The following is a 13,412-nucleotide window of genomic DNA, read 5'->3' as shown; positions in this document are numbered from 1 at the left end:
TAGAAATTCAATCTCCAGTCCCACAAAATCACACATAAATAAGTGGGTCAGGAAGCCAGAGGCTCTCCTACAGCATTAACCTAACTGCACCCTGCATCCTGTCCTGTGTTCTGCCCACTGCAGAGAATGCCACTTTCAATTCCAGCAGTGAGGCTGAGCGGAAAACTCGGAGTTTCTACCTGTCCTGCCTACAGTCGGAGCGCATTGAGAAGCTAGGAGCCCAGCCACTTCGAGACCTCATTAACAAGGCAGGGGCACTGTGGGCTGTGGGTGAGAGAAGAGGAGGGGCAAGGGGCCTTGGTGACCCCTGTACTAGAGATTCCACTTGTGATCTCTACTCAGATCGGAGGCTGGAACATCACGGGGCCTTGGGATGAGGACAACTTCATGGAGGTGCTAAAAGCAGTAGCAGGGACTTATAGAGCCACCCCATTCTTCACCGTCTACGTCAGTGCTGATTCTAAGAGTTCTAACAGCAATATCATCCAGGTGCCTGGCTGGGAAAAGGGAGGGGGGTCATGGACACTTGGGTGAGCCAAGATTCCCCTTTCCTACAACTGGCAGGCTGAGCACCCCAACCCTTTATGCAAGAGTTCCAGTTCAAAGAGGGAGGGAGGGAGAGTAACCTTTGTGCTTTGCTCTTGCAGGTGGACCAGTCAGGGCTTTTTCTGCCCTCTCGAGATTACTACCTAAATAGAACTGCCAATGAGAAAGTAAGGCACTTCCCAGTACCCTATCCCATGCCTGCTGAGCTGGCTAACCCCTACATACTTTACCTTTTGCCTAGGGTCAGAATGAGGAAGGTGAGCCCCTTGTGCTGCCTGGCAACCAACTCTCATGTCTTCCCCCTCCTCCTTTTTCTCCACCCTTCCTTTTTCCTATTATTCCAAGAGCGATTTTTTTTTCTTTATGTTTGTGGTGCAGGGAATCAAACCCAGTGCCTCACACATGCTAGGCAAGCACTCTGCTACCGAGTGACACCCCAGCCCTGGAAAGACTTTCACGCATACCTACCAGATGCCAGATGCAGTGGGAAAAATCTGAGATATGAATTTTAGAGTTATTGTCATTGTCACAGGAAGTCTGTGGATCTAGGTATCTGAGAACAAGTTTCAACAGGTGTCTGGGACTTGCAGGCAGCTAGGGGTTTCCTTAGGAGATCATGTTTGAGCTCGGCCCTATAAAAGCAAAGATGTGGGCCAGCATCGTGGCTCAGCAGGTAAGAAAGACATGTGTGGTCAAACCTGATGACCTGTATTCAATCCGTGAGATACAGGTGATGGAACGAGAAAACTGTCTCCTCCAAGATTCCTTTGACCTCTACACTCATGCAAACACACACACACACACAGAGAGAGAGAGAGAGAGAGAGACAGACACACACACACACACACACACAGAGAGAGAGAGAGAGAGAGAGAGAGAGAGAGAGAGAGAGAAATGTAATAATAATAATATTATTAAGACTACAACAGAGATCAACAGCGCTCATCCTGTATAGAGAGGTTAAACAAGTGTTGAAAGGAAGAAAGCTTGTTGTGTTTGGACCCTGAGAAAGGAAGGGTCCAGGGGGCAAAGAGGGCATTCTGCACAGAGACGACGTGCTGAGCAAAAAGCTGAAGCCAGGAAGGCCACACCGTGCTCGAAATGCAACGAGAAGTGTGGTTTGGCACGATGTGCTCCCGAGCACATGGACGGCTGGAAGGTGGTCAGTGGCTGGTTATGGAGAAGCTTTATTCCGCAGCCCCTAGAGAGTTACTCCAGCTTCCAGAGCAGGGATGGAGAGAGGCTGTTAGCGGTGCTGGGAAGGGGGCCTGGGGACAAGAGTCTCCTTAGTGCCTGGGCTCTGAGACCTGAGGGAGAGGCGAGGGTGAGTGCTAAGAAGCTGAGGTTACAAGGTGCAACAAGCAGAATTGTAGCTTGTTAGATACTGGATGTTAGAAGAGGAAAAATGTGATTGACGCTAAAAGGCTGAGTCCTGGTAAAATGGAGTGGGCCATAGGGCTGCTACGTGTAGAAGAACCAGCCTGGAAAACTTGAGGACCAGGAGGCAGTGTGATGTCACAGGACAAGAAGCGACTTTGAGACCAGGCCTGTATTTCACGTTCAGCAGTCCTGTTTGTTGTAATTGATGGGCGTCGCAGAGGCTGGTTCCTCATCTGTTTTTTTACAGAGGCAGAGGTTTGAGGGGTTGGGGGGAAACCTATGCTCCTGCTCAGAATACACAGGCAGTGTGTGGGAGCCTCTCATTTTAGACGTGTGAGTTTGAGGAATGTGGGCACATTCTGTATGAGAGGTCAGGAGGCAGCTACGGAGGCTGCAGACGTGCGGGGGGAGGGGGGGCGGGTTAAGGACACAGCTCCTTTAAGTATAGATGAAGGGGTGGGAGAGGGTGGGAGAGGGAAAGGAGACGCTTGTGTGGTAAGGGCCTTGGCAGAAAGAGCATCTTGTGAGTAGACCAACTGGAGAGCCCTGGTTGTTCTTTCCTAAGCATTTTCTGAACTTCTTAGCCAGACCTTCCTCCTGACAAGCATGCACACCACTGCTGTTCTCAGCGGTGCAGAGACTGTGAGGCATTGTGACGCTACTCTGGGCACGGCTGTTTAGACAATCACAGAGGAGAAACACGAGGATCCCAATTAGAGTCCAAACAGAAGGATCTGAATGAGGGTGAGGGCAGGCTAAAACTGAGGACGAGGGGCCCACGGAGGAAGCACCTCAGACGAGCTCTGAGGAAGGAAGGTGAAGGGCCTGTTGACAGACTGAAGAAGAGAGGAATGAAATAGGAGAAAGCGACCCAGTTCTTCAGGATAGGTATGTAGGTCTAATTTAGAATTTAGAATTTTTTTGTTTTGTTTTTTGTTTTGAAACAGGGTCTTACTGTGTATCCCAGGCTGGTCTTAACTCTTGGAGTTTAGTAGCTTTATTGCTCCAGCCTCATGAGTGCTAAGGCTATGTAGACACATTACATTACCATAACTGGCAAGTTTAGGCTTTATCCCAAAAGAAGGGGAATGGGCTCCTGAAGAGATGGTCCGGTAGGTACAGGCGCTAATCAAAAGGCCTTATGAGCTGAGTTTGACTCCCAGACCCCACAGGGTGTCAGGAGAGAGCCGACTCTCCAAGAGCTCTCTTCCCACCCCACACAAGTGACATGTCACATGAGTGACAGGCCATGCTTACACATGTGCTTGTGTGTGTGCAGAAGAACGCAGGGAAGACCCGTGTTGCTTGGGAAAGGCCCTGGGTTTGGTTGTCACTGTATCATTGGTTTCCTCAGGCAGGAAGCCTCTCGCCATAATACAGGGGCCATGTGGTGCGGTGGCTGAGCTGGGGGTGGGAGGGTGGGGAACTAGGAAAGCAGAAGGGTTCAAGGGCTTCTCAGAAGTATGTCTCAGGCTGAGGACTAGGAAGTAGAGTAAGAAAGGCATGGGTGTCTCAAGTCCTGAGTCAACTGTCTCCTCTAGGAGCTAGGGTGGGGCATGGGTTACTCTTTTGACACCAGCAGCCATAAAGAGAGGAGGGGGGAGTTGTCCTCAAGAGAGGGGGAAGGGCCACAGATATGGCCGCTGACCAGAGCTGCCCATCTACCCAGTTTCTCCCTTTCCTCAACAAATCTTGAACTGTATTGAACTCAAGATTGCAGTGGCAAACAAAGCAGATGTCCTTGTCCTGGTGGTACCGGCTGGGCAGAGGTGACCTGAGCTCGTGCCGGGCCCAGGTGGTGCTTAGGGCCCCACATTCTGACCCAGTCGAACCTTGTGTCCTCAAACGTGTTTCCGCTGTGAAACTTGGGAGCAATATGGATTTTTGTTTGTTTGTTTGTTTTTGAGACAGTTTCTCTGTGTAGCCCTGGCTTTTTTGGAACTCATTCTGTAGACCTGGCTGGCCTCCAATTCACAGAGATCTCTCTGCCTCTGCCTCCCAAGTGCTAGGATTAAAGGGGTGTGCCACCAAATCCAAAATCAAATCCAAAAAAAAAAAAAAAAAAAAGAAAAGAAAAGAAAGAAAGAAAGAAAGAAAGAAAGAAAGAAAGAAAAGAAAAAAGAAAAAAGAAACTCGAAGAAGGGAAGAAGGGACTTGAAGGGGCAGATTCCCCTCAGGTGTTCACATAAAACCACATGGCCCCTGAGGGACTGGGGTAATTAAAGGGGCATTAGGAAAGGAGAAAGCAAAGCACTGTGGGAGTCCATCTGTTGGATAAATATTTACAGGGGACCAGTTGTGTGCTTGGCCTTGATCCAGGCTCTTGGGGTTCAGTTGTGAACAGCTGATGTAGTCGGAACATCATGCACTTGGGGGTGGGGGTGGGGAATGAACGCTAAACACACAAGTAATCAAGTTAGTCAGGCAGACGGTGGTCAGCAGTGGCTCAGAGAGTTAATAGTCACCAAGATTTCCACAGGTGCGCCAAGCCAAGATGGTGGGAAAAGATGAGGGCCAGAGCGGACCTCAGCCTTGGGCAGGCCTCGTCACTTGCTTTGAGAATGACTGGGGCTTTCACAGGTTCTCACTGCCTACCTGGACTACATGGTGGAGCTGGGAACGCTGCTGGGTGGACAGCCGACCTCCACCCGGGAGCAGATGCAGCAGGTGCTGGAGCTGGAGATACAGTTGGCTAACATCACTGTGCCCCAGGATCAGCGGCGTGATGAGGAGAAGATCTATCACAAGATGAGCATCTCAGAGCTGCAGGTGGGGTAGGCAGGGGACTAGAGACATTAGGGAGAAGGTAGCCCTTGATAAAGACCACCCTGTGTCCCTATCTTTCTGAAACGACCTGTCCTCTCCCTGCTTGCTGCTTCTGTGCAGGAGTGTGTCACTGTCCTGGAAAGAACTATGGCAAATATTTTAAGCCGCCCCTCTCAAGGCCACTGGTTAGTCTAAGGCCACTGGTTAGTCTAAGGCCACTGGTTAGTCTAAAGCCACTGGTTAGTCTAAGGCCGCTGGTTAGTTCTTTTTCTTGTTGCCTGGGACTACATGAAGAGATTGGCATTAAAATATTTAGCCAGGTATGGTGGTTCACAACTGTAACCCCCTAGCACTTGGGAGACTGTGGCAGGAGGATTTCTGTGAGTTCCAGGCCAACATGGACTATAGTGTAAGAATCCATCTCAAGCAAGCAAGCAAGCAAAGGGGGAAAACCCAAATGGATGAGGTATCTATGAAATAATTAGAATGATATGGAAGTCTTTCCTAATGCCCTCATTGTTAGCCTCCTTGGTGCTGAATTATGCAAAGACTAGAGATAAGGAGATTCTAGAGCGAGGCCAGGTGTGTGGGATGTGTTGGGGAAGTGGTGTTTTATCAACTGGCATGAAAATATTTGAATTTCTGTGCCCAAGCTGAATATCACACATAGTAGCTTTCCTTGTATAATACATGGTTAGGCTCCCAGACTGCAGGGCATTCAGGCCTGGAAAAGCATTTACTGCAGAAAGGGGTCCCCAAGCAGCCGGTGACTGTTACTACAGCAATGGGAAAGACGCCCGGGCTGTAGCAAATCTGTGGGGGGAAGAGTCTGTTAGGAGCCGGTGCGGGCGGAAGGCGGGGAGGCATGCAGGCTTTCTGCTTTCAGGCTCTGGCACCCTCCGTGGACTGGCTGGAGTTCCTTTCTTTCTTGTTATCGCCACTTGAGCTGGGTGACTCTGAGCCTGTGGTGGTGTATGGGACTGAGTATTTACAACAGGTGTCGGAGCTCATCAACCGTACGGAGCCAAGGTGTGACTGGGGAATGGGCCTGGGGAGAAGGTACGGATAGTGGAGGGGACTCAAGGCTCTGGAGATCTCTGGAAGGACCAGCCATAGTGACTTGGCACACAGATTGACTGATAAGACCCTGGACCTTCCAAACTTCAGATTAAAATGTCTGTGGACCCTCCCTTCCTCTGGGCAGAGTGTCAGGGTATCTACTTGTGACCTCTGTTCCCTCCAAGCTAACTTCTCCTGTGTCCCAGAGTCAGAGGCTTCAGGACCACCTCCCCACACCTCTCAGGACCTCTGTAGCTTGCATGTTCTTGGGGACTGGCTGGGGAGAGGAAAGGGTTCCCCACATGTCTTTCCTTGATTTCTGATATGGAAATAGCATCCTGAACAATTACCTAATTTGGAACCTGGTGCAGAAGACGACCTCAAGCCTTGACCAGCGCTTTGAGACTGCACAGGAGAAGCTACTGGAGACCCTCTACGGTACCAAGAAGGTGGGCTGTCTGGATCTGCTTCCTTTCTGACTAAGTCTAGCTGGTGATACCTGCTCACAGTGTGTAGGAGTATTTTCCTCACGGTACGTGAGCACATGGTATGGAACACAGTTTGGAATCAAGCTCTCGTGACTTCTTAGTTCCTTCATGTTTTGGCCTATGGTACCTAGGGGATGTGAGCACGGTCCTCCGGCTCCCCATTTCCTGATCGGTAATACATGAATAACACTCTAGGCTTGAGTTAATGTCAGTGTGTGGCGTGTGCAGCATACGGCTTTGATGAGGAGGATGAAGATGATCAATGCTGCTCATTCCAAGAGGTCTCAGCGCTGGGCGGTGGTGGCTCATGCCTGTAATCCTAGCACTCTGGGAGGTAGAGGCAGGCAGATCTCTGAGTTCGAGGCCAGCCTGGTCTACAGAGTGAGTTCCAGGACAGCCAGAGCTACACAGAGGAACCCTGTCTCGAAAAAAACCAAATCCAAGAGGCCTCAGCAGGCACGGGGCATAAAACTACAAACAAATGCATGTATTTTGAGGGTTTTAATTGCTCACGATGAGTGAAAAACCTCCTTTATGTTATAAAGCAGAAGTTGGGACAGCACACTCAGTGTGGGGGAGGCTAGTGGAAAATGTTCTCAAAGTCCACCATGTGAGGAGTGAGGAAACAGAACGGGAGGGGAGCATTTCAGGCATAAAACACACATGCGAATTCCCAGAGGCCCAGGGGAGCTCGGTGTGTTTGCAGGGGTTCCGGTAGAAGCTTGAGAAGGGGACACTGAGCTTGGTTAAGGTGGGCACGGGACATTTATGAGGGAACTTGGCAGGTATGTTAAGAAGTCTGACTGTGTCAAGAGATGACATGTTGTAGAACCGGAAAATAGTGACAGGCTACACTTGAGACAATGAGGTGGAGCTAGTAGAAAGAGGGAGGGACTGAATTGGAAGGGAGGTAATGGAGGAAGCCGGGATGATATCCAGGTTTCAGGTACAGTGAACTGACTGCATAGAAGTCTGAACTGCAGAACTGAGCAAAGAAACGTCTAATCTTGGGTCAGCAAGACGGCTCGGAACAACTGAGGCACTTGGCACCAAGCCTGACCTAAGTTTAAGCCCCAAGTCCCACCTGGCAGCTCCTTTAGGCTGACTTCCAAGTGCCCCCTTCCCCAGTAAGTAAACATGATGATGATGATGATGATGATGATGATGATGATGATGATGATAGAAACTTCGGACACTAAAGAGCACTAGTAGGGCAACAACAGGAGTGGGAACAGAGAACGGAGTGGGTGGCTCACCTATCTCTTTCTATTGAAGCTTTGCTTCCGAGGCCAGTGCAGTTTGAGATATTGCCTTACATAGCTCTGGAGTCTGAAGAAGGAATGACTCCTCAAGCCCAGGCCGAGCAGTTGGCCAGCTCTCTGGGACTGAGCACTGGAGAGGGAGAAAGGCCTTCAGCCTAGAGGTCCTTGCTGTCTCTGGGACCTGCTCCTTGTTCCTTTACAGTCCTGCACGCCGAGGTGGCAGACCTGCATCTCCAATACAGATGATGCCCTGGGCTTCGCGCTGGGCTCGCTCTTTGTGAAGGCCACATTTGACCGACAAAGCAAGGAAATCGTGAGTCTTCAGGCTTCTAAAATTACCCTTTGATTTGTTTAAAAATCTGCCGGCCATTTGTGTGTATACATAGAAAAATCGGGAAGGGAATTCACTAAGCAGCAAATTGGGTGGTGGGATTATAAGGAGTTGGGTTCCTTACAGTTCTCTGTAATTTTACAAAGTCTTATACTAGATTTGTGTTACCTATATAATTATCAAAAATTTCTAGGTGTGTGGCGCATGCCTTTAGTCCCAGCACTTGGGCGGCAGAGGCAGGTGGATTTCTGAGTTTGAGGCCAGCCTGGTCTACAGAGTGAGTTCCAGGACAGTCAGGGATACACAGAGAAACCCTGTCTTGAGAAAAACAAAAACAATAACAAACAAAAAAACCCCAAACCAAAAATAATACTAAGAGATAATAATAGGTAATAATAATATTATATATTAGATATTTATGGGAGACCTGAACTGTCCAGTTATTCAGTAAAGGAAAATTAAATAATAGGATAGACTATGATGCCATGTTTAAATTGAAGATAATTTATTTATTTAAATTTTTTAACAGTCTCACTTTTTTTTATTTATTTTATGTTTATGAGTACACTGGAGCTGCACTTTTGGTTGTGAGCCATCCTGTGGTTGCTGGGAATTTTGATTTTTTTTTCTTTTTTGGTTTTTTGGATTTGGTTTTTTCAAGACAGGGTTTCTTTATATAGCCCTGGCTGTCCTGGAACTCACTCTGTAGACCAGGCTGGCCTCGAACTCAGAAATCTGCCTGCCTCTGCCTCCCAGAGTGCTGGGATTACAGGCGTGCACTAAGACCGCCCAGTGGGAATTTTGAATTCTGCTCAGCCTAGCTTGCTCTGGCTTAAAGATTTATTTATTGTTATATCTGAGTACACTGTAGCTGTCTTCAGAAACACCAGAAGAGGGCATCAGATCTCATTATAGAAGGTTGTGAGCCACCATAAGATTGCTGGGATTTGAACTCAGGACCTTCGGAAGAACAGTTAGTGTTCTTAGCCGCTAAGCCATCTCTCCAGTCTTAGTCTCACATTTTTTAAATGAATTCATAGTAAATCCCAGGCTAGAACTTGCCTCGGCCTTCTGATACATAGAATTTGTTTTTTAAATTACACAATTATGTCTGGACTTATTTTTTAGATTAAAAGAGAAATTGGTAATGCCAGTATTGCATCTGGAGCCCTTTAGCACGTTTGACAAGTTTGTTACCCCCAAGCAAGTAACCCAACCCTGAGAAGGGGTTAGCCTGGTACTCTCTGTTGTAGACCATGTTAGCCTAAAAGTCGTGATGGCCCTTCTTCTGCCTCTGCCACCCATACCTGGCCTACTGATACATTTTAAAGCAGAACAAAAGTAGATTGCAAAAATATATCCACATTGCATAACACAGTTCCATATTTTGTCTGAATTTCTGGGGTAGGAAAAACACTAGGACTAGTCAGCTGTTGAAAGAAGATAGCTGTGTGATGAGATTATCAATGATGAATTTTCCACAGTTTACAGCTGTATAAATCTGTTCATGAATCTCCTTCATAACCAGATAAAAAACAAGGTAGTATATGAAGGTACAATATTAACTTATCCAACTGCCAATTCAAATGTTTACTTAGTTACTTAGAAAAATGCCACCCGCAATAACAATAATGTCACCGGTGGTGATCTCACCCTCCCTGTTGGGCAGCCTTTCTTCAGGACTCTTTATAATCCATGACATCCTGCACAGACCAGGATGGGACCCAAGGGCGGATGGAGAGCGAGGAGGCAGTAAGCGGGGGAGGGGGAGGCTGACTCGTTGACTCTCCCCTCTCCCGCAGGCCGAGGGGATGATTAGTGAAATCCGTTCTGCTTTTGAGGAGACCCTGGGAGACTTGGTTTGGATGGATGAGAAGACCCGGCTGGCAGCCAAGGAGAAAGTGAGACAGGGCTGTGTCAGGGGCGCCATCTTGAGGTGGCGGCAGCCCATTGAGTTTTGCTGGGAACTAGGAGGAAAACCTTTATCTTGGTCTCTTCAGGCAGATGCCATCTATGATATGATTGGTTTCCCTGATTTCATCCTGGAGCCCAAAGAGCTGGATGATGTTTATGATGGGGTGAGTACCTTTCCCAGTACTAACCTTCCTTCAGAATTGGGGCTTGGCCTTGTTCCTGGCGTCAGTGGTAGAAGTTGAGGCACTGAGGACAGAAAGCAGATACAAGTAATTAAGTTGCTTGAGTATGGATTCCATGCCAGATATAGGCCAGTTGGCAATAAAATATTGCATTAATGAGAGTCTGGATTTGGAGTGCAGTCTGAGTTGATCATGTTCCTACTTCTGTGTAATCTTGGACAGGACGTCTTTGGGCCTCAGTTTCATCTGTAAAATGGGACTTTAGTAGTATTCACCTTGCTGGGTTGTAGTGGTGCACACACACACACTTTTCTCTCTCTCTCTCTCTCTCTCTCTCTCTTTTTTTTTTTTTTTTTTTGTTTTGTTTTTTTGGATTTGGTTTTTTTCAAGACAGGGTTTCTTTGTATAGCCCTGGCTGTCCTGGAACTCACTCTATAGACCAGGCTGGCCACAAACTCAGAAATCTGCCTGCCTCTGCCTCCCAGAGTGCTGAGATTACAGGCGTGCACCACCACCAACCCCGGCAGTGGTGCACACCCTTAATCCTAGCACTTGGAAAGTAGAGGCAGGTGGATCTTCAATTTTATGGCCAGCCTGGTCTATGGAGGAAGTTCCAGGAAGTCAAGAATGCACAAAGAAGTCTTAGAAAACAAAAACAAAAGCAAAGCAAACAAACAAAAAGGACTCACCTTACAGGGTTGTAAGAACAAAAGAATGAAAGTTAAAAACAAAAAACAAAAATGCTGAAGGTTGGAGCTCATGATTTTAATCCCAGCACTCAGGGAGCAGAACTCTGAGTTCAAGGCCAACTAAGACAAAACAAAAGCAACAACAAAACAGCCCTGGAAACCTAAGTACCTTTGAACTACTGTCAACTAGCTGTAGCCATCTCACCGTGGAGGCGACAGAGGCTTGCTCGTCCTGCCGGGACCCTCACTTACTGGCTTTCTCCCTTCCTCCCTTCCCATAGTATGAAGTCTCTGAAGATTCCTTTTTCCAAAACATGTTGAATCTGTACAACTTCTCAGCTAAGGTGATGGCTGACCAGCTCCGCAAACCTCCCAGCCGAGACCAGTGAGAATGAGCGGGCAGACGTGGGGCAGTCAGAGAGGTAGACCAGGGCTCTGGGGGATGGGATGCAGAGTGGTCCAAGGCCCTTGCAGGAGGCAGGCAGGGCAGGCCTGGGCTGTCAGGCTGGGGAGCATAAGGAGAGTGAGGACCCTCAGCCTCGTACTTCCTCCCCAGGTGGAGCATGACACCTCAGACTGTGAACGCTTACTACCTTCCAACCAAGAATGAAATCGTCTTCCCTGCTGGCATCTTGCAGGCCCCCTTCTATGCTCACAACCACCCAAAGTGTGTCTGAGGCAGGAGGGTCTGGGTTCTGGGGCCTTGTGGGTGAGCTGGAGGGGAACCAGGAAATGTCCCTGTCGTGCCCTTATTCAGTGTTCCTCATCCACCAGGGCCTTGAACTTTGGTGGCATCGGTGTGGTGATGGGCCATGAGTTGACACATGCCTTTGATGACCAAGGTAGGGGTGCATTCTAGACTTTCCAGTGACTACTACAAAGTATTGGGGGCAAGTCTTAGGGATCCTGGTGTCTTTGGGCTAGGGTTGTTTGGGGTATTTGTTCCCCAATGGGTGAGTTGCAAAGATGAGTTCTTCTCAGGACGTGAGTATGACAAAGAAGGGAATCTGCGTCCTTGGTGGCAGAATGAGTCACTGACAGCTTTCCAGAATCACACAGCCTGCATGGAAGAACAGTACAACCAGTACCAGGTCAATGGAGAGAGGCTCAACGGACTCCAGACCCTGGGGGAAAACATCGCCGATAATGGGGGCCTCAAGGCTGCTTACAATGTGAGTGGCTGAGGTCCCCCGGACTGTGCAGAAGGGTCCTGGGGATGTGGGCTGCTGGACTTGTTACTCCTTATTCTCCCAGGCTTACAAAGCTTGGCTGAGGAAGCATGGGGAGGAGCAGCTGCTTCCCGCTGTGGGGCTCACCAATCAGCAGCTGTTCTTCGTGGGATTTGCTCAGGTATGGCCCCTGGGAAAACTCCCTCCAAAGGAAGGATGCCTTTAGAAGAAGCTGGGGTCATGCAGGAAGGTCAGGGAAGTGTACTGAGAGAAAGCGCGTGGTGTCCAGAGCCCATAAAGGTAGACTCGAGGACAGAGGAATTTGCTATAGGATTTTACTTGAAAGGGAAGGGCTGCTGGCTTGAGTGGAATACATGGGAAAAAGCATTGATTCCCTCCTGTCACTATGGAGGGATGTGGAGAAAGAAACTATAACTTGGGAATGCAAAATGGCTTGTTAAGGGTTACCCAGGAATAAACTAGGTAGCAGAGTTAGGACCTCTTCAAGTACTTTACACCACAGCAAACAGCCTTAAAGGGCCCAGCCTTTCCCCACAGCCTGCCCATGCTGGGCTACCCAGGGTCCGCGTGTTCTTTAAAGGCTTCAAGGGTCTGAGGACGCATGTTCCCCTCCCTTGGAGCTGGCCAAGCCCCCTGCAGTGGCTCTAACAACTCCTGAACTCACCAGCTGGGCAGTGGTGGTTCCTGACCAAGATGGCTGTGCTGTAGCTTAAGCTATGGCCTAGCTCAGCTCCACACTAGACACCATATGTCCCCATGTCTGTCCTGGCCCGCAGGTGTGGTGCTCGGTACGCACACCAGAGAGCTCTCACGAGGGGCTGGTGACCGACCCCCACAGCCCTGCCCGTTTCCGAGTGCTGGGCACTCTCTCCAACTCCCGAGACTTCCTGCGGCACTTCGGCTGCCCTGCCGGCTCCCCCATGAACCCAGGGCAGCTGTGTGAGGTGTGGTAGAGCTGGGTGGGAAAAGAAACGGGCAGCTGTGGCCAGGGACTGGGGCTTCCAAGTTAGGAGAGTAAAGACCAGCTGGTATGGTTGCCTCTCCACACCACAAGTAAGATGAATCTAGATACCACCACCACCACTACCATCACCGTTGTGCCTCTGCTTTAGGGGTGCCTGTGCCTCTAGCAGAGATTCCACCATTCACTGTGACATCCTTTCATGTGTCACCCTGGAGGGAGTCTAGGCAGAAGTGTCAATTCCCACAAAGATGAATCTGTCTCTTTTGGACTCCAAGCTTACTCAGTTTGGGGGGTCAAGAGGATATGCCTGCGGTATGCCCATCTCTCCCCAGGGCTTGCTTCCTTCAGCCCACCCTCAGGCTGCCCCCCACCCAAGTTCCTTATGCTCCTCCTAGTACTGCTGCTCCCCTCCAGGACAAACCAACTGAAGTCAAGTGGAAGGCCAAGGGCTCTCTCTGGTGAGAGAAGAAATATGTATGCACAGTGGGTGCTGGTTCCCACCCTGTGCCTCAAGGCGTGAGTCTCAGGGATGAATGTTTGTCCCTGGGCCAAACAGAAAAACAGATCTAGTAGAGAAAAGGAAAGAGTTTATTTTTGCAGGGAAGAGGGTGGGGAGGGTGTGGTCTTGCCTTTCGAGGACC

The 13,412-nt window shown here is 49.2% G+C and overlaps 1 protein-coding gene across 2 annotated transcripts in view; it reads left to right on the top strand.

The window, feature by feature from the left end:
- Nucleotides 1-13,412, top strand: part of Ece2 (endothelin converting enzyme 2) — a 37,776-nt gene extending 24,364 nt beyond the window's left edge. The window contains exons 5-19 of one of the 2 annotated variants that reach the window (XM_052158727.1): nt 124-248; nt 343-489; nt 648-713; nt 4,507-4,695; nt 5,579-5,721; nt 6,086-6,200; nt 7,704-7,814; nt 9,635-9,733; nt 9,833-9,910; nt 10,899-11,002; nt 11,174-11,284; nt 11,392-11,459; nt 11,599-11,789; nt 11,872-11,967; nt 12,584-13,412. In XM_052158727.1, the coding sequence (XP_052014687.1) occupies nt 124-248; nt 343-489; nt 648-713; nt 4,507-4,695; nt 5,579-5,721; nt 6,086-6,200; nt 7,704-7,814; nt 9,635-9,733; nt 9,833-9,910; nt 10,899-11,002; nt 11,174-11,284; nt 11,392-11,459; nt 11,599-11,789; nt 11,872-11,967; nt 12,584-12,760 (1,820 nt within the window). In that variant the 3' untranslated portion in view covers nt 12,761-13,412. The remainder of the gene's footprint in view (nt 1-123; nt 249-342; nt 490-647; nt 714-4,506; nt 4,696-5,578; nt 5,722-6,085; nt 6,201-7,703; nt 7,815-9,634; nt 9,734-9,832; nt 9,911-10,898; nt 11,003-11,173; nt 11,285-11,391; nt 11,460-11,598; nt 11,790-11,871; nt 11,968-12,583) is intronic. The other variant, XM_052158726.1, reaches the window with a different exon arrangement.

This window comes from Apodemus sylvaticus, chromosome 15 (genome assembly GCF_947179515.1).
Source record: "Apodemus sylvaticus chromosome 15, mApoSyl1.1, whole genome shotgun sequence".
Lineage (NCBI taxonomy): Eukaryota > Metazoa > Chordata > Mammalia > Rodentia > Muridae > Apodemus > Apodemus sylvaticus.
This window is presented reverse-complemented; position numbering and strand designations above follow the sequence as displayed.